Here is a 27,779-nt window from a genome sequence, read left to right on the forward strand (position 1 = left end):
ATGTCTGATCTGTCTAACTGTGTGGYTTTAGTTAACAGTACCAGCCACAATTAGACACTAATTGCGCATTCACTGTTTATGAAAAAGCATCTCCCTCTCATTAAACTTTACATTCATGTTGTTGTCCTTTGGGAACAGCTCATTACGCTGCTCTGGGATTCCCACTGCTCTGATGAGAAGCAACAGTCAGTAGGGGTCACAGTGAAAATTAATAGTCCAGAAAGAGCAGGTCCAGCAACTCAAAAGGGCATAAAGCAAATAATGTGATCTAAAGATCTGTTGTCCTGTTAGTTGCTCTGCCAAGGAGAGATAAGCCTGTGCCAGTGATCCAGGAAGGGATAGCCCAGCTGTGAGAATCCCTGGAAAGAAATGTACCTTGCACTGAATTATCACCCTTAGTAAAGCAAATATTTAAATCAGTGCAGACCATCCACTACTTATTTGCCTCACAGGCATAAAGAAAAAGCGAAATGATGATTAAAGGCTCTGGGTTCTCCTGGCAGGGCACAGGGTGTGGACAGGAAGGGATGGTGATGAGGACCTAGCACAGGACTGTGTTGTCCCTGTCTGCATAGTAAAAAGTCCCCCAGATGTAGGCCAGAGGCATAACTTTACTCCATAACCTRTGGACAGCTCAAGATGACCATATGGAAAGACCAGTCATTGCCCCSAATGCAAAAAATTCATATTGCAACTTAGAGTGGTGGTTGCCTGTTTATACATATGTAATTGGTTTATTTTTATTCTTTGAGTATTTGTGATCTTTGTGATACTTTTGGAATTACACTTGTGAAGTGAGAAGATGCAACAGGTGGTAATATGTCCTGACAGCTTCAGTGCATCAGTTTCTTTGCTGCTGTGTCCTTTACTTTTACCCAGATAACACTAAGTACACTTATATCCCTGCAGCTGTGACCATCTATGTGTTGGAAGGGACACCTCCAGAACGCATTTACCAAGTTGATGCAGCTGATCCTGAAAATGCAAAACTCAGAGTAAGTTGCATTAAACAAAAAACCTTAGAGATGGTATAATCCACTGTATCTGAAATGTGRATTACTGTAATCTTTCAACAGCTTCCTCCCTTATCAGAAACACAGGAAAAGGTCTAATCTGGAAAAAAAAAACCAAACAAAAAAAAAGCATATACTAAACTAAGAAAACCCAGCCTTAATGTTAGGACATAAATTGTATTTTAAGATCTCAGCCTTACAGAATTAAARGATATTGAAGGCAGAATTCAATATAGATAATCAGAGAGGCAGTAGAAATTGTGAATTGAAAATGAAAAAAAAAGGCTTGCGGGGTCTTTCTTGTAGATGAGGATGACTAAAAGTAAATAAAATTTTTTACCTTCTGTATCACAATGTAAATTTTTTTAAATGAGAGAGTAAGGAAATCACTTAAAAGGCAACCAAATCTCAGGTTTGACAATTCCAGGACAAACTGTGACCTYCAGTTACGAAAATGTGTTGGCTGATCTGAAAATCCTGTTGGTATTCAGAAAAACTTCTGGAAAGTGATAAACTGGTAGTTGGGGAAAAGTAACTACACTTATGTAAGAACTGTGTTGTATCTTTGCTTTGTTGACTTTGGCTTTGTAACATACAGCACATTCAAGAACTGAAGATGCTGCTTCAATGTTTAATGTTATTCAAGAAAGCAATTAGCTTTGAAGCCTGTCCTCRGTCTTCACCCTGTCAAACTGAGCTGGTGAGGAGGAAAGCAGAGCTGTGGGGTTTTAGCTCTCCTTTGTGTTGGAAAGCAATGACAGTGAGYTCCATGTGCCTTCTAACCCCTGACACATCTGAGGCATAAGAAACTGCARATAAAGAAATGCTTTTACATCCTTGGGCAGATGTGCTCAGTGGCTTTTGCAGGTTATTTGCATGGTGCATGACCTTCTGTTGTTGCATACTCCAGACTTTATGGGTATTATTAACACTTGCACTAGTAAGGAAAATGTCCTTGAGGGCTTATTGGTGCTGCCTTGGTATGTGAAAGATAGAGGGGAGGATGGGTGTGCAGTAGCTGCCTCATGGCTACAGGGAGCACGGTGCTGAATTTCTCACTGCTGTGTGCAGTGTTGGACTGCTCTGCTCCCTTCCRCACCTTTGCCTGGCCTGGTACCCATTTGTGCTGTGCAATGCACAAAGTGGCTGCTGCTATGTCCCACCTCTTTCAGCACTGGGCAGTTGTGAATATCCTTCATCCTCTCACCCTCATGAACTCTGTGAAAGTCACCTCATTGCCCTCTTCCATTATCTGGACTCCCAGACTTCATTGCCTCCTCCACAGCTCTCACATCCCCCAAATCCCACCTTGCCCCTTCTCTCCCTCCTCCTTTGTGCAGCCACTGCCACCACAAAGCTGATTTTTGCCTGCAGCATTGGGGCCCTGCTGGCTCTCCTCTGTGAAATTCTCATTGCAGAGCTGGAGTCCATAGAGACAAAGAACACTGTGGGCTCTGCTGTAGCTCAATGCCTGGGACTGTTCATGGGCTGTGAGCAAAGGTGGGGTGATCAGGCCCTGTTCTGGCATCTGAGTGTCAGCATTTCATTACAGTTTGGGGCAAATCCTTCTCTGTAAGCTGACCTGTTCTACAAGGCAAGGAATTAATGGAGGGATGTTTAAAGATAAAAATACTAATTCCCTGCTCTCTTCATTTCAGTATTCACTGCTCCCTGCAACAGTACCATTCTTGATCAGGGAAAGTGGAGCCATTTTTTCCACAAAAGAATTTGATTATGAGAAAGATCCACATTGGTAAGAATGTGTTTTATTCCCATGGCCTATTAGCTTATAGTAATCAGAGAAATGTTTTTTCATACACAGAATGATTTTTGTTCTGTTTTTCTTATTTAACAGTTACTTTTTAAATATAACAGTRACAGATCCAGATGGACTCAACTCAACTAAAACAGTGAATATAAATATAATTAACATCAATGATGAAAGACCTTACTTTACCATGTGAGTAAAATTTTTCCATTGCACTGAAAATATAGACATTTTCTCAGGTTTACTGCTTTGGCACCAATGGGAGGGTTTAACATAAGGGCAAATAATGCTGACAACAAAATACTGCTGGAAAAGGTATTTAAATTTTGCAATGATTTCTGTTCTTATTCTAGAAAGATTTGTCTTAATGTCCTTCATTTATTCGTATTTGTATTCTTAAGAGTTTAAAGTTTTCCAGCCTCGGACTTCATGCTAAGCACAGCCAAACAAGTTTTTTTTTTTACTTGTTAGCACTTAGAGAGGTTAAAGCTAAGCAAAGATCTGTGGACAAGTTCAGRCAAGGAGATTAATTTCACCCTGTGTGAATACAATCACATAGAGTTTACTCCTCATTCAGGTGTGCATTTCACCATAATGGTGTTTATTCATGCAGAAATGTCTAGACATAAAAAGGTCTCCCTTTTGATCAGTCTTCCTCTTCCCAGACACACTTGTAAACAATCCCCATGATCTTTGAAACATTGTTGTCTCTTACTGTGTCATAAGCAGGAAATCGTGTCATAGCACACAAGTCAGAAATAGTTTTTGAATGCTAGTGGAGTCAGGATAAACTGAAAATTTGCAGAAATGGGAACAAACATGCATGTTCTATGAGCAGGCTGTTCTGCAGCAGAAAGCACAATGGATGGTTGTTTCTGTGGCAGGAGCTTGACAATTGCTACAGTTGATCTGACTCTGTTGTTGATTTATCTTTGTCACTTGCATGAGACACTGATGGAATTTAAGGCAGTCATTATGTCTCCTGATTGTGAGACTCTACAACGTCCCTGCTGAGAATATTTATGATGGTTGCTCTCCTGCCATCTATGCAAAGGTGAAGAACAGGATGGCATCTGGGGCCATGCCAGGAGATTCCAGCCACTTGTTTGGGACAATCTTCTGGGTGTTTTTGGAGCCAGAGMAATGCATGGCTCCAGGGCTGAGGCCAAGGATCTGGACTTTGATGGATAAATGGGTGAAGAATCTGAAGAAACAAAAGAATTACATGTTAGAAATAGACATGGATTTTTGTTGGTGGTGTTTTTGCTACCTATTTAATACTTGAATGTCATGCCTGAAATAAACAATAAGGTTAACAGCTCATTCCATGTTACTGTACTTCTGCAAGCAGGAGGAATCCTCTCCCAGTGCCAACATCTGCACATTGTGTTCTAGACTAATCATTCACTCCTAATGTTGTCATTTCTGTGTATCCTTGTGTCTAGAATACTAAAAGAGCTCTTTTAAATATTTATCTAYTTGTTTGAATTAGTGAAAGCTGCAGTGACTTGAGAATCCATAACACCTAAGTTCTAAGACTCAGCTTTCATATGCCACAAATACAATCTTGTATTTGTTTGAATCTTTTCTCTTTTAGAGTGACACTACAGACCAAAAAGATCATCTCACTTTGYAAAGAACTTTAGATTAAATTGCACTTCATGCACTTCCTTAACATGCTCATGTACAGCCTGTCCCCTGCTACAATGTGAGCTGCATGCTGGGGCTAAATACTTCCTGACACTGTAATAATTAGTGCTGGGATGGGAACTGGAGAAACTTGACGAGTTAGCAAACCTCGTTTATTTTACCCCAATCACATCTGTCAAGAACAGAGTTTCAAAGGGTCTTTTTAATTGTTCCCATAGTATATGCAAGCACATCTGCTTTTGGTGTTCACAACACTACATTGGCATTCAACCTTTAGAAATTCTGRCTGTTAAAATCAATAGAAAACTTGTGGAGTCAGGAAAWCAAAGGAGAAGACAAGAAAACAAATATATGCTTCCTTTGCAATTACATTGCAGTGACTAAAAGGTCTGCTTTAACCATCCTGTAAAAAGCCACAGGCAGGTGGCAGGCAGATGGATGACAGGACACATCCCAGATGTAGCTGGGTAGGAAATGGCCCTCAACTCCTCCTCAGCTGTCCTGGTGCTTGGTGCTATGGGGATGTGCTCAATAATGTCCCACTTCTTCCCAAAAGATCCAGTGGAGATGGGATAACAACCAGTACAGRGTGCAGAAGGGTTGGTAGGGCTSTGAGGTGAGTTTGCTGTTCACAGAKAGGATGGAGATGGGCTCCAGTGGGCCTGGACAGTTTTGTACTTTGTGCCAAAACCAGTGAGAGCTGTAGGAGTGAGGGAGATCTGTTGTTTCTGCATGACTCTGGAAGTAACAGAAGAGCAAGGAGGGAAGMGTAGAGATCCAATGCCAAGACTGAGATAGAAATTTCATAAATATACTGACACAGCAGGCTTCAAAAACTCCTTGTTTTCTTCCCTCTGTAAGTTAGGTATTTTACTGGGAAAATGTAATTTCTCTCCTGTATGCTTGCTTCTCTTCATACAATCCAACCGAACAGCTGAAGACGGTGTTGGTCCTCTTAACCATTTAAAAAATTGCAAGTGGAGACCTGGAGGCATGGGATCTTYTGTTCTGTCTCTGCAATTCCCTGCTCCAATTGCTAAGTTCCCCATGATGTGCATTTTCAGAGAACAACAAAGGACTCATGCTTTCCTGTACTGGGAACTGCAGTCAATTACCAAAGCRGAAGCATAGGATGTTTAAAAAATGCAAAGAGAATTTAGTCCTGAAACAGACTTCTAATGCTTTTTTAACTCTTGAGCACCTTCAACTCCCTTTGAGTTCTGGAGTCAGGAGATGCTTGTGTGTCTKTGTGTGTTTCAGTAATATAAATCAGACTTCTGAAATTCCTTGCACCACTTTTTTTTTTGTCCTGGCCCATGCCTATTTTTGTATTTCAAGCACTGTAGTTGTCCACCTGAGTACCCATGTAAACATCAAACTACAACCACCGTAGGCAATCCTGCATAATTGCCTGTCAGGCCATATCTGACSTATAAAACTCAATTCATGGGAAATTTGGGAGCACTGGCATACCAAACAGCAGCAGTAGAGAACTATTTTTCCCAATGTAAAATGCATCAGACAGATGCTGCTGAGAGTTTGAGGCACATTCATCTTTTGGGCACCCAGAGTGGTCCTTCCTACCTTTGCCTACTGCAGGGACAACTCAGCTTTTCTGTATAACTGTTGCCCCCCAGAGGGTTCCAGCATTCATTCCAAAAGATTATTAACTACATTACTTACTGTATTTTTGCTTTTCTTTTGCAAAATGAAGGAATTAAAGCCAATAGCTTTATGAGCTGGTGGCTCTGTTAGGAGATAGATGGCATGACTTAATAGCTCCTTACCTCTTCATCTTCCATTATTCTGTGAAAGCCAAATTGCTTTTACCATGGAAAAGTTGCAGGGGAAGAACAATTTCTTGTGTGTCTGTGTTATGCTTTATGAGCCCATGCCAGTTCAGCTACTGCTGCACTTCCCGCTGGCAGAACCAATGACTGGGATATGTATCCAGCCATGCAAAAAGCCRTCTCTGAGCCCAGCGTGGCCATGGCTCTGCTGCTAAAATTGCCAGCTCAGCTAAGTCTGTAATCAGCTGCCCTTGCAAACAGGATGCATCTTTGCTGAATTTTATCTTGTAGAAAACAAAGAATCTACAGGATTCCAGAGGAGCAAAGCCCGGSCACCATTGTTGCCAATATAACGGCTAAAGATCCTGATGATGAAGACTCTTCCAGCAGACTTTTCTACAGCATCCAATCATCTGACAGATATTTCTCCATAAATCCAGGCAAGACAAACAAAAATGTGACTTCTGACAMCTTAAAAAAAMCCAAAACTGTCTACTTTGGAGAAGTTATTTTTGCCTTAGTTTTAAGTTTACTTACTTAACTTTATTTTGTGACTCCCTATAGCAGGCAGGAATGCTCAGTCCCTTATTAGGGTCAAATTCTTTGGTCAGCTGACTAAGACTTGGTAAGACATCTTGAAGAAAGTAGACCAAWGGTGACTTCTTGACAAATACTGACTTGTGGCTGGAGGGTGATGGTTCCCTGGGTAGAAATAAGATTGCTGACTTCCATTTAATCTTTGAGGACTGCAGTGACCCTTCTGGGGCTTCTGAAATAGCTGCAGGTGGTTAGACCATAATGYCCTTTCTCCCGTCTGAAATCCTCCCTAGCACAGAGTGGCACAGCAAATCTACATCTCAGGTTCATTGCTCCATTCATGACCCTCTTCACGCAAGGCCACCCAAAAGTCCTCTTTCTCATGGTGATYCTACCTTCATGCTCTCTAGGGTCTGTAATTCTGTTCCCAGAGTTTTTTGCTCCAGGGCTGGCATTCAGTGACTGCTTTACTCCTTGCCTGCTATTGCTTTAGAACTGCTTATCACAGTTGTAAGAAGTGCCACATAACAAAGAGCCCTGTGAACCAGGATGATCCTTAAATGCTTTAGATTCCCTATGCYCTTTGGCCATGTATTGCCACTCTCCTCCTCAATTCTGCTCCAGAATGCAGAGGATATATGTACTGTCTTTTACCGCCTTTGTGCTCTGGGAATATGACTTTTACTGTGCCATAAAAATCTTGTGTCTTTGAACAAAGGCTAACAGAAGTGAAAAACAAATATTGAGTGGCTGACCAGAGCACTTGGCACAGTCTGTCACATCTAAGAGCAGCTCTGTTGATCTGTGAGCAGATTTGGAGGTGCTGAAGGATGCTTGAATGATAACAGAGGAAAGTGAAGTTGTCTTACTTAGCTAGGGAGCAAGGGCAGCACAGGCATTAGCAGCTCATTGTCCTTGATGCCCTGTGAATGCACTCAACACTGGCTTGCACTGGAAGCTTGAGAGTAAGGGAAACATAATTGCGTTACAAACCTTCTGTTGAGGCCTCCCGAGGCATATTTTTGAGCAATGGTATCCAGCCGTCAATCTTACCCAGAATGTTCAGAGCCAYTTTGTATCACTTTCAAAATATAAATAAACCAGCCATGATTTGTACAGAGCACAAGGCTTTTTATTCTGCTACCTGTCTGTTGAGCTGCCCTGTCCTCTTGCACATACACCATGACTRTTTGTTGCTTCCTCGCACGGTGAATGTCTGACTTGTGGCTGCACTCTGACAGCCACTGGAGTGCTCCAGGTAACCAGGAGAATCGACCGGGATGCGCTCCCACTGCGGCTCCATCCGAACATCTCCCTGCTCGTCTGGGTGGAGGACAGCCCCAGCAGTGGCCACCTCAGTGAAATGGAGATCACAATCATTATTGATGATATCAATGACAACCCACCAGAATGCAATCCCTCTGCCTTCAGGTATGGAGTCTCTTCCTTGCCTTGGCRCTGCCTTGCTGCCCCAGACCAGTGTGAGGTCTAGGGCACATTCCCAGACCTGCAGCTGGAGGCTCAAGTGAACTTTTATTATCAGCCTGCCCATTGTACAGGGCTGCTGTCCATCACAACATATGGGTCAGATTTGGGGTTGCTTCCTCCATTGTTGCATATTTACATCTAGGATTTCACTTCGAAAATAAATCAAGGTTTTGGCATGTGATATATGAAGAATTCAAAAGGAGAAATATAAGTTGCTCTGACAGGAAATGTGTTTGTTTYAAACAGGAAAGAAGCAAATGAAAATACAGCTCCTGGGACATCGCTTGTTCATCTTAGAAATTACTGTAAAGATATTGATGTTGATCCATCAAACAACCAATTTGGTTTCACTGGATTATCTGGTTTTGGAAGCAATAACTTTGCTCTGGAGTCCACTGTGTCTGGAAGACTTGTGGTCAGTCATTTATGGCTTTATGTTAGAATATCCCATTAGAGAAGTCAACTTATGAAATATTGTGAGGGTTTTTWAAAATTCATTGTACCAGAAAAAAATAATTACTCTAATCCATTTCACAGGAGGTATGATGTGGAGAATGACTGCTTTGACTGGGTGAACTATATACCCCTTGATAGGATGCTTTCTAAGGATTCTACAGAATTTAGTGCACAGAGTCTGTTTTTTCCAGTTTTAAATAAATGTGCTAGATATGATTGAAAAAAAATTTCTTTTTTGGGGGAGTGTAAAACATCAACTCTGATATGGATAAACAGAGAAATTTTATGCTATTTCATACCCATTTACTCATGACAGACTGTGGAAGATCCTTGCTATTCAGCACGAAGAATTTAAATACTTGAGAAATCTCACACTCAGTAACTCAGTATTTGGTCAGAATTGTAAAACCACTTTGAGTGGCAAATTTTCACAAAAGTGTGGTGGGTTTTGCACTTCTGTGATTTTGCATGTCAAAATATGGATTCCTTATGCTGATRGCTGCTGGCAAACTTGCATTGGCCAGAACCCCACCAGTTCCTGGACACGTGCAATAGCGGTTGTTTTGTTGCTTTAAAAAGAACCGTGGGCAACTACAGAAAAAAAGGAAACAACAAAAAATAGGCATTCTGTCTAGAAGACAAGAGTGCTMTAGGAGCAGTATAATGATTTTGTATGTCTCACTTTAATTTTGACTYTGAAATTTCCTTGTCAATAAGCACTGCCCTTAGCTGGTTCATCTGCCAGCATAACAAGCATTTTCCTTGCTGCACAGGATAKGATTGTTGTCAATCTCTGTGTATGTACAGTGTAGCAGACTACGTGAAGCGACCTGTTCCTCCAGGAATSTCCCTGAAGAGACAACCAGCAGTGGATGCCTCTGTGTTTGTCCAGCTGCCCCAAAGTTTATGAGGCTTCTACARCAAGATAGAGAGCTCAGAACGTTAGGATTTAAATCTGTGAGAGCCACCATTTAGTAACAAATTGGTTTCTGGACTTACACTCGTGGATGCACCTGATACCTTTAGTTAATGTCTGCAGGCATGAGCTCAAGGAGTGACTATTACTGTTTAGCAATCACAGATCCTTGTTGAGCCAACACAGGGCAGGGTAAATGGCCAGCTCATTACACATCCTTTGAATTGACTAGGTAAAAGGTCAAGACCTTATGATCCAAGTGATAAAGCTTTCTGCTCTTAAAGGGAAGAAATTTTGTTTGCAGGAATGTGAGCCTGGAATTCAATCCTGGAATTGACTAATAGCCTGTGTTATTCCTATAGAAAAATTCTGTATATCACACTTACAGAATACTGAACATAGTAATTGTCATCATGTGTACTGTGACTTCACGCATGGAGCTATAAATATGATTGTGTTCCTTTCTATTTAGATGACTGGAACTATTGATTTAGAAAACCCATCTAATCGAGGAGTTGAACTTTATACTTTGACTGTCAGGGTGCAAGATATTGCCCATCCTAACTACTCAAGCAAGTATTCCTTTCACATTTCTTTTGATAATTTTTTGTGCTCTAACAGCAYAGAGAGAGGAATACCATATGTATTTTGAATTTATGCATGAGAAAATTTCACAGCCATACTTAACTATGATTTAATCTTCTGTTATATTTCCAGATATCATCTACATTTACATCAGAATAAGACCCGTGAATGAATTTTTTCCAGTTTTCAGTAATTTATCTTATGTATTTAGAGTTTCAGAAGTTACTAAAGGTACAGTAAATAGCACCTAAATGATAGAAACAATGTTGCCATGTTGYTAAGTGCCTTTTTCTCAAAATACATTTTCATATATGTAAATGAGGCAAATGGCTCAAAGTTCCAGTTCAGCTAGGGTCTCACCATACAACCACCTACTACCCTTAAATAGACTAAACTGGCAAAAACTCCAATTGTACAGATGGAAGCTGAGACACAGACAAACTCAGCAACTGCACAAGAAATCTGTGACAGTGCCAGGAACCGAACTCAGATGTCTTGTTTTAGACCGTCTTTCTGYTCTTGCTAAATTAGCCTTTTGGAGGGACTGTGGGGGTGCCTTTATAAACAGGAACCTTTATAAACTGACACAGAGGAGTGAGGACTCCCTTGGCCCAGCCAGGGTGCAATTCTGCTGAAGTTTTCTACAGACCCCTGTGTTTTGGTATTTACTGCTAGCAGCTCATGCACGGGGGAGCCGTAGCACACCAGAGTGAAATAGTGCTTCTCACACTGTTGCTTTAGTTTTCTAAACCAAATCTTTAGCTCAGTTTCATCAAGTTTTTGTTGAAACAAGTACTCTGTACCTTCTGTTCCTTTAAATGTTAATGAAATATGGGTTTTCTGTCTCTCAGTTGGATCCAGCATTGGAAGAGTGCATGCCATAGACAAGGACTTGCCACCCACTCTCATCACTTACTCCATTATAGCTGGAGCAGGCACAAGGGACTACACAAATATCTTCTGGATCAGCCCAACCAAAGGAGATGTGAGAATTTTAGCWAGATTAGACTACGAAACAACTCAGAAACATATTTTCACAGTACAGGCTTCAGACCAAGAGAAGTCTACCACAGCCTCAGTGAGTAAATCCACTCTACTTCTTCCCCTTCAGCTACATCTTTCCCTCTTCTTCTTGGCGAGAACACTAAGAYATTGGACCAAGCACTTGGGTTTGTAAAAGGCAAGTCTAACCCTACACAGTCATACATTACTCAGATGAAAGAGGTATTGTTCACTCAGTGCTGGTTTATTTCTTACAAAGAAAAGATAAAACTATATTTTAATCTTTTTAACTGTGGTTTTTGCTTGTCAGATTGTTTTTCTTATTTTATCTGGGCAGTGAAATTGCTTTCTGTATGCTAGACAATTTATGTCATTCTTTATGCTTACAGAGGTACTAGGAAACAGAACAAAGATAGGGTCTCAAGGCCAGTTAGCACAATCTAATTGTAGCCAYAATTAGTGACAAATTCTTTTTGGAATTTGTGTGGTGTCCCTTGGTCCTCAAACATACTTCTGATTTTGTCTGTGATTTTCTTTTCACTGCAGTGTCCAAAGCAATATAAGAATTGTGTTGCAGCCCATCAGAGCTGTGTTTTCATAGAGTGGTACAGAGAGGATGTGGATAGGAGGAGGGCTTGGGCAGCCTCTTGGGTTAATGTCAGAGGGCCAGCACAGTGCAGATGCGTCCACTTGGCCTGCTGGAGTTGTGCCTTGCCCTGATCATGGTCTGTTTTTTCCCTGATGGTGCTATCTGGCAGGAGCCAAGGCCGTGCCAGGTACCATGATAACCTTTAACAGCAGAGTTGTGCTCAGCTTTGCTGCCCAGACTATCTTATTCGGAAGAAAAAGTGCAGATGATATATCCACAAAGGTATTCTGTAGTCACTTCTTTCAAAAATCCCAGTGTCCTTCACAGACAGACTCCTTTTTACTTCTTTTCTCATTTTCTTTCTCATGACYGCTTTACATTTGATTTTTGCACATCTGTTGGGGGTGACACAGGTACCAGGCTTGCTTTTTATTCCAGCCAAGCACCACCCACAGAGTTGCTAGCTGGGAGGTATTTAATCTCTTTATCGTTTATAATGTTTCAAGGTGATGATGAATGACAATTTAGCATCAGAAGCTTATCTGTTGCCTGACTAACAGACATCAGAAGAGAGGACTTTGGGAAGGGTAACCTTTTTCTCTCAGCCAGCTAATCCCAGATGAYATCAAACACATCTGGTGTTACTCAGGGTGTCCCCAGCCATGCAGGGGGCCATTACCTGCTTTTCTCTCTGACTGGGAATAGTCTATCAACATTCTTCCTTCTATGGATCATGCTCTGAATGGTTATTAAATATGCTAAGAAGCTTAACTAATGATTCTGAAGCAAATTGAGAGTTTTGGAAGGGAGTTTTATGGTTATGTGGTACTATTATTATTTCTCATTTTATCTGTAACACTATTCAAGTTATTCAAACAGTCTGACATATCAGCTTGAAAACTCCTCAGTTTTGGAAGGTGGCTCAGGTTGAGGAACCTTTTCCCAAGAGAGTGCTGAACACAAGAAGAATTGAAGGACAAATGATCACAGACATTTTCTGGCAGGAGCTAGGTTTGAAGGGGACTTCAGCGCTCTTCAACAGTTGTTTATCAATAGAACAAATTGGCCAAAGCCAAATAGTTTCTGAAATTAATAACATTTTGGCTCGGCACACTGAAGCAGCTTCAGCTCACTATTGCTCATTTCTTCCAGGTAACTGTGAATGTTTTGGAAGTAAATGATGAAGAACCAGTTTGTTCACCCAATTTCTACTCACTTCAAATCCCAGTCAGCTTAGCTGTTGGGACCAATATTAATGGCTTCAGGATTGAATGTCAAGATCGTGATTCTGATCCCAGGTCTTTCCGTTACTTCATTAATGAAGGTACTGTGTCACACTGTGYGAGCTGGGAACGGTGAAAAAAACAGTGAATGCTGATGGCTCACTTACATTTATAAACAAAAATGTAACATAGCTTGTGTGCTACTTTTCATGGTGAGCTAGCTGTGAACCACAAGTTCTGCACRTCATTGTGTTACTGCTCCCTCCACAAGCTGGCTACTGGTGCTACTGGTGCTGGCAGCTAGAATCACTCCCTTTCAAGGCTGGATTGACTGTTGCATTCATTAATAAGCTATTAGTTACACAGCTTACAGGAACTTCAGAAGAATGAGCTGGAATGGTGTGCGAAGTCAAACTTCTCTTCCAATTACAGCTGAGTAAATCTTAAAAAATGATGGGAAATTCTGTTACTCTACATATCTCACCTGTAGATGCTGGTGCACTGTTCAAAACTGCTGCTGGAACCTGCATGTTGTAGGTCCATGATGCATGCAATAACCTCAATTAAGAACCCTCATTTGAATCTTGTGATCAACTGCATCCCCTTGGAGAGCTGCAGTAGAATGGAGTGACTCTCAGCTTCACTAAGATGGGAATGCACTCTTGGGGGCAATTCYTTCTTTTGTTGCTGTGAGGGAGGGAGCTGGTTGTCCAGGAGACACTAAAAAGCTCTGAGTGTCAAAAGAGATAATCTCTGTCCTCCTGCAGCCCCTTGATGCCACAGAAAGAGCTCTGCAGACRTGGCATTGACACATGAATCCATACAATGGCTGTGTTAGTAAATCAGTGTTTGACCATGGGCTCAGTCCTGGTGCTCCAGACCTGAGCTGTGCCGTGCGTTGGGTTCTGAGCCACAGAGCAGCTCATGGCTCTTTTTGTGCTGTAAAATAGGTATGGCCTTCAAGGTCATGTCAACTCTGGGTCTCTATGGGGCAACAAGAACAAAACCAATGCACATTTGGTGCCTTTTCAGGGCTCTGATCCCCTCTATGTGTGCTCTGTCCAGATCCTAACAGCTGAGGCTCGTCTACCTGCAGCTCAGGCCMTGAGCAGCTCTCCAGCTACAATGGACAGAAAACAAGGGGTGGGGASCCAGCATTTCCAAACTCATGTCCCTTCACCATGGCACTGATAAAGCTCTGGAGGCATTAACTCTCTTCTGGGGGCCCTCTTCAAAGGTCACTGCATCTGGGCAGAGGGAGAAGCCATGGAGAGGGACGGGATTGACATTCCAGGGACACTCCATTAGTGGAATGAGCCCTGTCATGGTGCAGGGTYCTCACCACAGCTGGGTTTTGTTGAGTTCTCCCCAGGCTGTAAGGACATTCAGGTAACTTCTTGTGTTCCCTATGCTCTGAAGTATTTCCACAGCCTCCTCTCAGCTATGTCCCTATAGAGGGTCTTGTTCTATATTGTAATGCTTTTATGACTGTATTGTTTTAAATTGTTTTATATGGAACAAGGAAGGTCAAATTGACCTTCTTGCCATTGGTATTTCACCACACCTCATCACTTATTCCACACATCTACTTTAATGTGGGATTCAAGTACATTTTTTGGCATGTTGGTGTTACCTTTCTGCAGGAAATGAGAACAGTCATTTCACGTTTTCACCAAGTGCTGGCTCCAACACATCTCGGCTGATTCTTGCATCAAGGTTTGACTATGAGAGTGGAATTGATACAAACTGGATTTACAGTCTGCGTGTCTACRTAACAGACGACAATTTACTGTCTGMCAGGGACAAAACTACACGCTTAATTAAAACTGGGACGGTGACTTTAAGCATCAGAGTCATCCCAAACCCAACTACTGCCACTACCAGTACGGTAAGTTCATTAARACTCATGTCCAGTTCTGCTTTTATGGGCTAATCTCCCTAGGAGGGAAGAAAAGAGAATAGATGTATGCAAAAGGAAAGCAAAAATTTAGAGTGCATCTGGTCCTAGGAAGTTCTGAGCCCTGAACTCTTTCGATGAAACCAGAGGTGGTTGATGTGCTTGGTGTCATGAAGGATTAGTCCCAGGTACAGAGCCATAACATGTGTTTTGTATTTCAGTTTCTGAAACAAAAAGGGCAGGAAGCCAAAGGACCGGGCACGCTGCCATTACCATACAACTGGAAAGTTAAAGCTTTTGGCAGCTTTATTAATAAGGAAAGAGAAGGGATTAACCTTTGCCTGGAACCTTAAAATTACCTCATGCATTTTGCACTACCTCTTTTTTTTATTCATAGCTATTCACTCCCCCAGCTGCCTTGCACTTCTGTGTGCTTCTTTAACATTGCAACACGTTAATCTGTGTCTACCAAAGATGAAACAGACAACAACAATAATAACAAGAAAACTCACCACTTGGAAGGGTCTTTTTTTCCATCCCTGAGGTCACTGTCATGTAAAACTTGGAGCAGCCTGTCAGGAACTGAAGCAGTTGTGCACAGCCTCAGAGTATTGCTGAGGTTTCAGCAGGTCTCAGGCAGCAAATCCAGAAGGGTGGATGGGTCTTTCCTGAGCTCCCTGCCCATATGATGGTCCATAGCTGAGCTGGGGAAATCTGCACAGCTTATGGCAGCCTGGATGGGATCTAATCTTGCACAGCCTGTGGAGCTGTGGGTCYCAGCAATACAGTTCACTCTTCTGCACAACCACCTCATCTGAGCTCTGGCTCACCAATTTGATTTTGGAGTTGATTTCCATCAGGCTGGTGCAGGATGTGAGGAGAGCTTGTCTGTAGATGTGACATGGCCTGAGGGTRCAGACCACTCTGTCCCTATTCTCGCACCAGTCACTCCTCCCTGCCTTGCTGCACCATCTTCCATCACCAGAGTCCAGTCCCAGCCTGCAGATGGCATTACCYTTTTTCTCTTGCATGCAGGAATGAAAATATGAGTACCCAAGTGAAGTGGTAAAAGGGGTCTTCACTGTAAAATGGTCTGGATCTTCCAGAGGCTACTCAAAACTGAGCCAGAACCAAAGGATCGTGCAAACAGCACATACAAGTCTGGTTGCTTTGCTAAGAAAATACTTAGATCCAAATTTCCAGACTGATTAATAACCCTGTTATTATCTAATGCTCTGTTGGGAAGGAATAAATGAATTTTTTCTCTGCCTTCTACTCCCCCTACTTGATGTGGAATTGAAAAGTTAAGCTGAACAAACTTATTCTGTATTTCTTTCCCATGCTTTACCACAAATACAAACAGTCTCAACCACATACCACTGCATTAAATCTGTCTCCCCAGAGATATCAGCCTTCCACTTTCAGGCTATTTTCCAGAAGAATACTTCCATTACAGCAAGTTCTCCCAGCAGCTCTCCCCCACTGCTCTTTACATGTGTTCAGTGCAGCAACTTGATGAGTCAGATACTGGAAAGCTGGTAGTGTAGAAAAGAAGCTCTATCACTAAAAGTCACTTGTGACTTCATTCCAAGTGAGGATAAAGTGGTGGTAGTGGTGATATTGAGATTATTTGAGAGTTTCTCTAAGGATTGGATGTATCTTTTTTTTTGATAAGACTAAATAGGTTATTTTAAAATTATTCTTRAACTGGGAAGAAATAGATACCCTGGTAAACTTCATACTCAATGTGATTACACATGCCTTACAGAAAATTAAATAATGATCAAAACTAGTAGTACCCCACTATGTAATGAACCAGGTAGAGCAAATGAGTAATTTCTGAAAAGTGTGAGGATAGTTTCATGTTGGGACCTTAATGAACGAGTTGCTAGCATCAAGTGATGTGCCAACTCAGAGATGTGTCTTCTGACACTCAGGAAGATGYGGGAGATTGCAACTGCTCAGGAAGTGTGAGTGTTTTCCCTTCTGGAACAAGTCACAGGGTAAAAAAGAAGGAGTTTCATTTCTTTTTATACAGCAACCCAGTTCCTTAGGGTTCAAGTCCTCTTACAAAGCAGGCTRAATGATCACTGCAGCGAAGATGACCTACTTCCAGTTTTGCCTTAGGTAATAAGAAAACATTATCTGTGTAATGGCAGTATTCCCTGAACTTGCCCACCCTYCAACAGTCTGCTCACAGCCTCTCAGGCAACCCGAGGCTCTACCACGACATCCTTGTTTTAATATAAGATATTGAAACATGACCTGGAACCTCCCCTTTGCCTTGTGGGTGGGCTCCATTTCACCTGCCTTTGGTTTCCCCAGGAGCTCAGTGGTCCATCCCAGCCACCTGAGCAGCCTTGGCAGCCAGCAGGCAGGCATGTGGGGTGAATCGTGTCTCCAGCAGACACCATCTCCCCCTGCCCATCATCTGCAGAGCTCTGGGGCAAGCTYGGGCTGGTGCCTCAGTGAAGCATTTCAGCCAGATGAAAGGTGCTGTTGGTGTCAGTGTGAGGCCTTGAGCAACTCTTCCTGTCTTGTTTTAAAAGCCTGGCTTCACTCTTGTGACAAAAAGAGAAAACATCTACTCTGGCTCAGCGTGGTACGTGCCCTTCGTCATCACCCTGGGCAGTTTGCTGCTCCTCGGACTGCTGAGCTACCTGGGGCTGCTGCTGCTGGCGTGGCTCCGTGCCCACTGCCCTCCGGCTGGGACAGCACATGGCACACCTCTGTGAGTCCTCCATGGCACGGTGGGGGAGTCCCCTGCAGCACCTGGCAATGACAGAGATGGCTCAGGCCTTTCAGCCATGATGATATCGATGCTTTTAATCTTTTACTGTGCTGTAGTAAATGCTAATATGAGCTAYAGTTATATTTGGTGTTAATGACATGAAATCAAGGAAATGTGTCCACGGCATTTTTTTCGTGGGTTCAGTAATATTAGCATTAGCTGAAGGTAGAAGTGGAATTAGCAATTATGACCTCTAAAGGCAGCTATGCTCCTGAGGCTCAGTCAGAGCCGCTGCCAGACTGTGTTGACCACAAATATTTTGGTTTGCGTTTGACCCCCACTCCAAAAGAGCTCCCATCTAGGTACTTACTGGATGCATTTTCCTTCCTCTCAGCTACAGATCCCTGTGTCCTTTGCAAATATTGGTGCTTGTGCCAAATTCATTGTTCTGGCAAAACTTATGCAGATTTCCTGGAGTTTTACCCAAGCCAGTTACAAGGCTCTGGCCCATAAAGCTTCACAGTACCTCTAAGTGCTCGTGCTTGGCAAAAGATGTGGAAGCACCTGGGACCAGCTCTGAGTCACTGTGGGAAGTGCAGAAGTCCCTGCTGGCTTCCTTCTCAGTGGGCTGGAGCCAGGCTGCCTCTAAATTGACTTTGTGCTTCACAAAACAAAGATAAGCAGCCCTTTAAGTGGCTGGGATAAAAAAATAAAAAGGATTTCTACAAGTATTCCCAGGATTTGGACATCAATTTAGAAGYTACATTAAATGTAAAGAGGTACTGTATGACTGTGACTACAGTTCAAATGGTGTGTGTAAGGCATTTAGCAGCTTGTGATAAAAATGATGAATGAATCTACTGCTATTATTTAGTAATAGGGCAAATGATTTATTGGGAGCCAGGCTATCCCATTAAAAAGCAATTTCTATATTTTCAAAAACATTTACAGCCTTTCAAATATTTTAAAAGGTATTCTCTGAGCAGATCAGATCCAAAAAATTGACCTTCCTCCAAGGATGGAACAAAATGACAATATCTGAAAATATGTTTTTCCAGATTATATAAATCCATTATGCTCTCATCATGAGACTTTATTATTTTAATAGCATTCCTTCTTGAAGAAGTGTTAGAGCAATGCTCAGGCTGTTTTCCTGTTTGAGAGCAGCATTAAATGATACAGACTTTCAGTGAAAGCAAAACCAGAAACCAAACCAATCAAGCAAATCTCAGCACTGAAGGAAAYACATCCTTCTTGCCAAGTGAAAGAGAACTAAAATAATGATTTTTTTATGTAGACAGAACTATGACATTTGTTAACTCCATTCTTAATCTTCTTTCCATTACAGGATAAATGCTCCAGGTATGTGCCTCTTTGCTATATTTTGATGCTTCAAGAGAAGACCTTGTTTATGATTCAGTGTAAAATTTGTAAATTAATTTCTAGATATAAATTTGGCACAGTACAAAGGTACTGAGATTAGTTAATTCTGGCCAATTATGAGAGGCCTGACAAAGTAACTCCATGGCCCTTTTAGTCTTCAAATCTATTTACAATTAGGCAAAAACCAAATTCAGAGTAGTATGGTTTCTGGCCAGGATGCTAAAGAATTACTATATTTTTCACACACAATTTATATGCTATCTGTTACAAAATAATCACATCCATCTATAACACCTTCAAGAGTCCTCTCSACTCTAATTCCCTGTTCTCTAATCCCTTTGTTTTCTCCCTTGACACCATTTCTTCATGTACATAAAGATTTATTTTGAAGTATTGGTGCTTTAGAAAGKGGTTTGTATAACTGAGCAGGGATATAAATTTCACATGGAAAAGAGTGGTTTTTTAAAGCAGTCTCCTTCCTTTTAGTCCCATTCGTTTTCTGCTAGAAAACATTGTTCATATGGGCTCAGTAGGACCCTGCTTTTGTAATGCCCCTTTCCTCAGTCAGTGTTTCCCAAATGGAAAAAACACATGACTAACAAACCCCACAAAATTAGCTGTTCTCTTGGTTGCCCAATTTGAGACATTTCAGTGTTGGCTCGTTTCCAAAAAATGAATGCTTTTTGCTTTCTGAAAAACTGGTTCCCAAATGCTGGGCAGCAAAGGCCAGACTCAGGTTGAGATCCACCTGCAGCACTTCAGAGTTTTGCAYGCCTGGCTGAAAAACACATCTGTGGCCAGGCACAGTTCTCCAAAGAAGGGCCATTAAACAAACTGGCAAGGAGTGAGCAAGAAGGAATCAGCAACTAGTTGGGTATTGCAGCACAAATCCATGCTGTCGAGATGTCCATGGCTCTGCTGCTGTATTTGTTTGCATGTGGGATGAGTTAATAGTGTGGTAAATTCACACACAACCAAACTGTTCTTCGATCTGAAAATTACTGAAAATGCAGTGCTTCTGTGTTTTGTCTCCAAGCAGATATATGACACAAGCTTTGAGGCTAAAAACATTCATGGAAAATAATACTCTACATTTCTAGTTCAGATATTCCCAAAGGTGAATTTTCTATATATGTTTGTATTATTTAGAAAGGGAAATCTGTTTAATAAACCACTGTTATTCATTCATTACTAACTTGTCAAGGCTAGACTTTTGATTAGTCATTGGCAACCGTGGATTTCATTCAGCATCTGAAAAGAAATAAGACTCATTTAAGCACTCAGCATTTGAGTAGCAAAAATGTCTATTTATCTGAGGAAATCTTGGCTTTAGTGTCTATAGTCACAATCAGAAAATTCTGATTATTAACATGCACTTTTCTTTCTGTAGAAAAGAAGAAGCCTAAGAAAGAAGTGATTTTGGTAAGTAATTCTGGACTGAAAACAAACCCCAGTTTTGCCAGCCCCATCATACAATATGATCATAGGACCCTTTCTATGAAAGCTGTCCATTTTCCAAAGACAATATAAAAATGACAGGCAAGAAAAAAAGGATTGCCCTGGAACACTTCAGTGCCCCAACTGGCCTGAGTGTTTGGAAGCAGCACTGGATGTGAAAGGTGCCCACCTGCACTGGGGCCCCTTTGCTTCCAAGTGCCAAAATGCTGTACTTGAGAGGCCAGACAGGCTGTRCCCACAGCAATGACAGGGAGATTGGCTGCAGGGGTAGGGTGACAAGTGCCCCAGCTTCACTGATGGCAGTGGTCACTGCTGAGACACCACTGAGCTGTGCAGCCAACTCTGGCCCASCTGACTGCACCCAGTAAGACACACCAGTTTACCCAAGCTCTAGAGAGTTTGGCCTTGATAAGCTGTTTGTAGCAAACAGTCATAGCTATTCCCGCTGTTGGAAATGTTTCTTCATTCTTGGATCTTTGGGCTCCTTCCTTTTCACAGTCATAATTGCAAAAAAGGCAGTAATGCTCTCAGGCACATKCTGTGATTCCTGGAGTGACCCTTTGCATTCCAGCAGCTGGACTTCGATGATCCTTGTGGGTTYCTTCCARCTCAGGATATTCTGTCACTCTATGCAAGGCATTTTGATGAGCAAACTCTCTCTCCTCAGGTTTTTCAGAGAGGGGATTCCCAAGCCTACTCTGTCTGGAGCAGACCCTCTTGTGCTTACACATGTGGAGRCATTTAGTATGCCAGACCTTATTAATTCTCCTTTGCCTAGTGGCAAAACCCTACACCACAAATGGATCTTGTTGGCAGTTTAGAGTAAACCCAGCCTAAAGGAACACAATACACGGGTCATAAAAATCCATCTCCATCCATGTAGGTCACCATTTCCAAGTCACTGTTCCTCCTTCTGACKGCAGTAATTCACAGGTTTCATTTCACATTTTGTGTTTCTTCACAGATGACAAAGCTAAACACTGTCTTTGATGGAGAAGCCAGAGACCCAGGTAATAAAAGGCAATTAACAGGGGATATGAATATTAGGCTGGAAACAAATGGGATTARTTGATTTAAATATGGCTCGACATTGGCTTTTCATATTTCAGATTTGCTGTTTCCAAGGAGAATGAGAGCTATATCTCACAGATAGTGAAAATCAGTAACATTTGTAATGGTAGAATATACTTATGGCCCTTAAAGCACACATCTGATGCTCAGACTGTTCACTATTCCTCTGCTAAACTGGAATGTATGGATGTGGTATAGGAAGGTGATGGGGAGGAGGAATTTGCCACAAATCTCTCGCTCTGGTGCTGTCATATCTATGTGGTCTCACCTTTTCCATGTCTGGGAAATGGCCAGGGGATTCATGTCACWGCAGAAGTACTGCCTTTGTCTCTTGAACCTCTCCCTGGATGCAGGGTGGGTGGGTGAGTTACTGGCTGCTGCACAGGCTTCCTCCCTTGCAGCAACGGTGCATTGCTGCTGTTTATCCAAGGCTCAAGCATCGCTTGCTAGGGAAAAAAGGGAAGGCCATCAGCTGGCAACAGATACTGAGTGTGTCACCAGGCTCCAGCTATGCTAACTMTGAGCATATCTGATTAACCAGTTGGGAAAAGCAAAAATAAGGAAAAAGCTACAAACCTCATGAWGATCTGGGAGGTGTGTGCTTATGCAGCTCCCCGAGTGACAGTCACTGCTCTGCAGCAGGACTCATTACACAAGAAATATGTTTGTTTTCTCGAGGGTTGATCTGGCTTACCTCATTCCCCCAAAATACAGCCCCTGCCTGAGCCACTTRCTTTGATGTTTGGCCTGGAATTAGGGTGCCCAACCCTGTGCCTAATGGATGAAGGCCCCAGCATGGAGACAGGGGGCTGAGAAAACGTGACACTCGGTCAAAATAGGTCTTTAACAAATAGGTCTGAAAATAAGTCTGAAACAGAAAGGTCTAGAAATTATCCAGAAGAAGGGTGGCTTGTTTCAAGGCTTGGATTCATCTGGCCRATTTCCACCCCAGTGCCTGTAACTTGTGTTTTTTATTAGCTGGCTTAGAGCTGTTGGATGCCTTGAGCTAATGGGAAACACTAGGCATRGAGACTTCAGTACAATTTGGGCAAAAAAGTGGGACCCTACTGTGCAATTAAGCCCATCCACAAGGCTGCTCAGAGCCAGTTTGATCCAGGTCCAAGCCTCACCTGCTATTTATAAAGAGATCTGGAGGAATGGGCTCCAAAATCCCTGCTATTTTTTTCCCTATGTAACTGCATTTGTGACATATTAAACATGGCTAGTCTCCAGACTGCTGCAAGAGCTGCCTTCCAGTGTTCTTGCAGGACAGCTGGGGCTCCCTTTCTCAGCAAACATGACCACACTGGACTGAAGGATACCTGAGCCCAGCCAAGCTGTCATCCAGAGCCATGGCATTTGTGTCATTTCTGACCCTAACCTTAAGCTGTAACACACTGTGCTCCCCACTCTTCCCCTCTCTTCTCCACATCTCATCCCAAACCCTAGAAAATTAAAGGTTGCTTGTTTGGAAATGAGACTTAATAATTCCCAGGAATTATCTCTTGAATATGATTAAGAGGGATGGCCAGAAGCTGCTTCCTGATCTGGGCTGCTTTAACATGCCCACCTTGTTAGCAGTCAGAGRAAATAACATGTAAAGAGATCCAGTTTCATCTTTAGTTGCTCAAATCGTGCTAATGTGTCATAAACCATTAATTCTGATACAAACTGCAACGTGTAGTGACATGTAAACACAGTTTCTTTCCAAGCCTTGATGGTCTTTTGTTTGTCTGTTACTAATGTTTAATTACAGAAAGTGTCGTTACACCTCCTGATTCTCTGTTTAGCAAAACACAGTGGTTTAGACTGTGAGGCAATCACACTGGACACACAGAATTTTTTTCAACCTATCTCTAGGTAGCAATGAACTGAAGGARAAGATATTTGCTTTTAACATACAAGTAGAAGTGATCCATGAAACCTGAACAGAGACAGAAATCTGACAGGCAAAGGTAGCCATGTGTGCTAAAAAACACAAATTTAACAATATTTAACATATATGAGAGAATTATGTACTTGTGCAAAAGACATAGAATTCCACTCTAAAGTATTTTGTGCAAATGGAGAAGGAATGTGTGCAGCCAAGACCCTCTGGAGAGCCTGGACCTGTCCAGATATGGGCACAGACATAAAATGGTCTTGCTCTGTATGGCTAAAGACAGAAATTGTGTCCTTATAACTATGGATGTGTTTGTTACACTGCCCATGTTAATCCCTGGTAGCTGGAACTTAGATTGATAGGGTGATAAGAAAGTAGGGTTGGGTTTTTTTTTTTTTTGTTTTGTTTTTTTTTTTTTTTGTGGTTGTTTTTTTTTGTATTTTTTTTGTTTTGTTTTTTGGTTTTTTTTGTTTTGTTTTGTTTTGTTTTGGTTTTTTTTTTTGTGTAATGGGAATGTTTTAAATATTGCAGTTGCCAGAACTGCAGAGGCAATTCTTTTAGTGGCAGAACAGCCAGCATCTCCTCTGAACGGCCACTGCAAACCCAGGACCCACAGAAATGAGGCTTTCCCTCTCGGGGCCACCTCCCCAGATCAGCTGAATTCCAAGGGCTTCACATTTCTCATTTCAACCCTATGCTGAGAACTGCCATATCTTAATCTGCTAAATCAAGAACGATTTTAATCTGTTATCTTTTTGTTCTTACAAGTTACTGGCAGAATGTACGAATTCAATACACGGTCAGGGGCCCGGAGGTGGAAGAAGAGCCATGAGCCCCTTCAGCCAGCGCTGGCTGTGCCGGTGACATCCAGTGCCACAGACAGCAGTGGCCAAGGGACAGATAGAGCAGAGGCACCAAGCAAAAAGGAGCCTTCAGAGAAGAGGAAAGAGCTGACTGCAGCCACAAAACCAGCTGCCAAGCCTTCAGCAGGGCAATCAGAAACACCAGGCCAGGCTGGGTTGAGACTGCAGAAGAGCAAAGAGGAGTCTGAGAACAGGGGGTTATCCTCACCAACCCCTGAAGGCAGGAACTGACCTCCTCTCCCAAAACAAACAAACTCTGCTTTTCTATTAAGCTGGAGTGCATGAGACTCCAAGGCACCTCCCAACTGACCCYTGATCTGAGCAGCCAAAGAATAAGATGTGATTTTTCTCTCTATCTCAGCTGTAAAACAAAAGGTGGCCATAAGGTGTGTAAACCGGACCCAAAGGCAGGATGAAACTGGATGTACTTTTGCCAGGTGCATGTAAGGGCAGAAGAGGAGGAAAAGAAGTAAAGTCATGGGCAGAAGCATTCAGTGGTCACTGCCTCCTACAGATGCTGGCAGTTTCCTCTGAGAAGAGCTCTGCACCTCCAGCAGGCACGGCCACATCCTCTGACTGCCTTTGGGCATGGCAGCGCACACTGATGTGCTTTTCTCACCAGTGAATGGGATCTTCTGTCCCTTCTGAACACCCAAATGTGTGAAAAGCACATCAGGGTAGAAATGTTTGCTGTTAAAGCTAAAAATATTTTCTTTTCATTCAGTATTTTATTTCAGCCCTTTCTTGCCCTCCCATATTGCTGTAGAAAAGACCAAGAAATGGCTTGAAAGCAGTTCTGGAGCAGCGAAAACCCTCAGCTTCTTGTGAAATCTCAGGCTGTCATGTCAACATTTTCMGCTTATTTATCTTTTGTAACACTAACAGCATTCAATATCTTCACCTTTGGTATTTCCTCTGGCAGATTTAATGCTTTACRGAATCAAGTGGAACATACTCAAAGGAATAATGACAGTAAACACACGAGGTGAAATAATCTTTTCTGAGTGTAAGCATGTATAATGTAAGTGCTGTCTAAGAACCTGATACAAAACAAGCAAACTCTACAAGATTTTATAAAATTATTTTAATCTGAAGAAAAATAATTATAAATGATGGCTTAATGCTCCATGTCTTGACTTGTTTTCTTTCCTGATTGCAAAGAAGTTTTTTTGACCTCAAGGGACTGATATCAGGTGGCAAAAGAAAATCTTGGTTTAAGTTGAGCAGGGGTGGCCAATGAAGATTTTATTCAGTCTGTCACATACCGACTGAATATTATACATTTGAAGGCATATCCTGTGTTGAAGGATACCTGAAGGACCTGGATGGAGAAATCCACAGTAATATCACCAGGAATCCTACACAGCACAAAACCACCTGTCATGGTGCTGAGACTCTTTGCTGTGTTCCAAAGGAGTGGCTTGGCTTGGGAGCAGCTTCCCTAACAAACACCAATCATCTTCAKTCAAATGCCATTTCATTGCACAATCAGAAACCCAGCATGTAATGAACACCACAACGACAGAGATAGGAAAGAGTAATTTATACCCTCTGAGTATGTTATCATTTACTGTGTCCATGGCAGTTGTCATAGCTTTGTTTGAGCCTCCAGCACCGACAGGGCCAGCCACACATTCAGTGCTCCGACCCACCCTTGTTTGCATTTGTTAGCTGTAAATATAACACATTCAATTTCTGTGCAGGTGGTTTTGCAGGGACATAGAGAAACTCTGCAGTGACTGATAATATTGCTGTAACTCTAATTTTCCTAGAACACTAACACCAAGCTGCCCATAGGCATGTCTGGCACCTACAGACCTTAAATTTTGTTACCTGAAGAAGTTAACTGCATTATTTTCATGACAGGAAGACACACAAGCATTTGTRCTTACTTTCCTGGGCATTTCCCTAGGGCTGCTGCTTTGCTTCCTTGATTATTCTCATTCTGCTTCAGTGATTAAGTCATAAATACTTTTTTTTTTTTTTTTTTCCCCAAGGGAAGGCAGAGACAGACTATAGTTTTGGCCACAAAACCTGCAAAGAGGCAGATGAATACTCATCTTTTTACTACTGTTCCTGCTGCTGAACTGCACAAACTTATTTCCTCCCTTCTTAGGAGAAAACCCCAAGAGCAGCATAAACTGCAGGCTCTGAACTTAGTGTTTGCAAACRCAATGTCATGGCCAACGCTGCTGGTGCCATGGTATCCCACAGCTGGGCCACAGCTGGGTGAAAAACAACTGCTCTTGTAGTGGTGCCCACATACTCCAGTCTCAGAACAACTGACAGCTGAGCACAGAGGAACCAGGGAGATAAGAGATGCCAGACCCAAGCACTAACACTGCCCAGATTGCCTGCASCCAGCTGAGGTGGGTTTAGCAGGTGTACTAGCATTTGAGGGTTTAAAGAGGATAAAGTGTCCTGTGAGCCCCATGCAACTTTCTGTGTGAGGAGAGAAGTGTGCTGGCCCCAAAGCACAGCTTCTCTCTTCCTTTCCCTGTTGCTTCCATGTATGTAATGCTGATCTCCAGCTCCAACTCATTTTCCACCCTAATCTTCCCTATCAAACCTTACTTTGGACATGCATRAGACTACTTTTCTTGCTTGGGATCTACAAAATCAGAGAATAACAATGTTTCATGAGAGCATTAGCTTTATGGAAAAGTGGAATCGTTTTCCTAACAGCTGCCCCTACTACTATCAATGCTCCTCCCTGTGATGGAACCAAGAATGAATTCAGGTCTCATTGAGCCAAAGCACATCTATGCATGTCTCTGGTGGGTCTTTGGTAGGACAAAAGCAGAGAAGGCAGAACTCACGGACCAATAGGTACACTTGTTACTTACTGTATCAAACAACATGTGAAAAGATACTTTGAATGTATGTAAAAGCAACGTAATTTTTTTTCATAAAATAGAGGTTAGAATACACTGTGCAGTACAGCTTTAAATGTCAGAATCCTCTTCTCAGAGGAGCTTTTGTGCTTTTTTAATTCAGAAGTGTCTTTTGAGAACACAGAGTAAGTGACTAGAACTRCCACTAGATGGACTGAGAGCAAAGATTAAGTGCAGCTCTCCACARTAAAAACATTTGATTATTGGAACAATTAGCTGAGACCATGGGGCCTTTCCATCATTTGAAGGCYTCAGAAGTCAAGAACGTCTGCTGTGTGCTGTAGACGGTCAGATTGGATGACAGGAACAGCCTCTCCAGTCTTCAACAGCCCTGTTAGTCTCTGTGCACACAGACACAAGGTGTGAACTTTGGTGCCATTTAATTCAGATGATGACTCTGGTAAGCTGAGCCAAGATGAGGAAGAAAGGCACCCGGTGCTTCAAGCAGAGTGGCTGGGGGCAACAGTTCCTAACCTACAGCTGCCTATTACATGTTATGCAATAATTTTATCTGAAGTCTGCAATAATCAGTGTGAGCTCGACCACAGCTTTTGATTGTTGTGTCTCCACCTATTACACATCT

General features: G+C 42.2%; 1 protein-coding gene across 1 annotated transcript in view; it reads left to right on the plus strand.

The window, feature by feature from the left end:
• CDHR3 (cadherin related family member 3) overlaps positions 1 to 26,258 on the plus strand; it is a 36,228-nt gene extending 9,970 nt beyond the window's left edge. Inside the window, exons 5-20 of the mRNA XM_057364463.1 lie at positions 910 to 995; positions 2,672 to 2,766; positions 2,869 to 2,973; positions 6,513 to 6,661; positions 8,000 to 8,189; positions 8,493 to 8,661; positions 10,091 to 10,190; positions 10,336 to 10,434; positions 11,055 to 11,281; positions 12,947 to 13,118; positions 14,661 to 14,905; positions 17,464 to 17,645; positions 18,994 to 19,007; positions 20,419 to 20,450; positions 21,451 to 21,496; positions 24,208 to 26,258. Of these exons, the coding sequence (XP_057220446.1) occupies positions 910 to 995; positions 2,672 to 2,766; positions 2,869 to 2,973; positions 6,513 to 6,661; positions 8,000 to 8,189; positions 8,493 to 8,661; positions 10,091 to 10,190; positions 10,336 to 10,434; positions 11,055 to 11,281; positions 12,947 to 13,118; positions 14,661 to 14,905; positions 17,464 to 17,645; positions 18,994 to 19,007; positions 20,419 to 20,450; positions 21,451 to 21,496; positions 24,208 to 24,533 (2,237 nt within the window). The 3' untranslated portion in view covers positions 24,534 to 26,258. The remainder of the gene's footprint in view (positions 1 to 909; positions 996 to 2,671; positions 2,767 to 2,868; positions 2,974 to 6,512; positions 6,662 to 7,999; positions 8,190 to 8,492; positions 8,662 to 10,090; positions 10,191 to 10,335; positions 10,435 to 11,054; positions 11,282 to 12,946; positions 13,119 to 14,660; positions 14,906 to 17,463; positions 17,646 to 18,993; positions 19,008 to 20,418; positions 20,451 to 21,450; positions 21,497 to 24,207) is intronic.
• Positions 26,259 to 27,779: the final 1,521 nt, after the last annotated feature.

The sequence above is a fragment of the Malurus melanocephalus genome, unplaced genomic scaffold (genome assembly GCF_030028575.1).
Source record: "Malurus melanocephalus ecotype Western Australia unplaced genomic scaffold, MMel_1.1 scaffold_39, whole genome shotgun sequence".
In the NCBI taxonomy this organism is placed as follows: Eukaryota; Metazoa; Chordata; class Aves; order Passeriformes; family Maluridae; genus Malurus; species Malurus melanocephalus.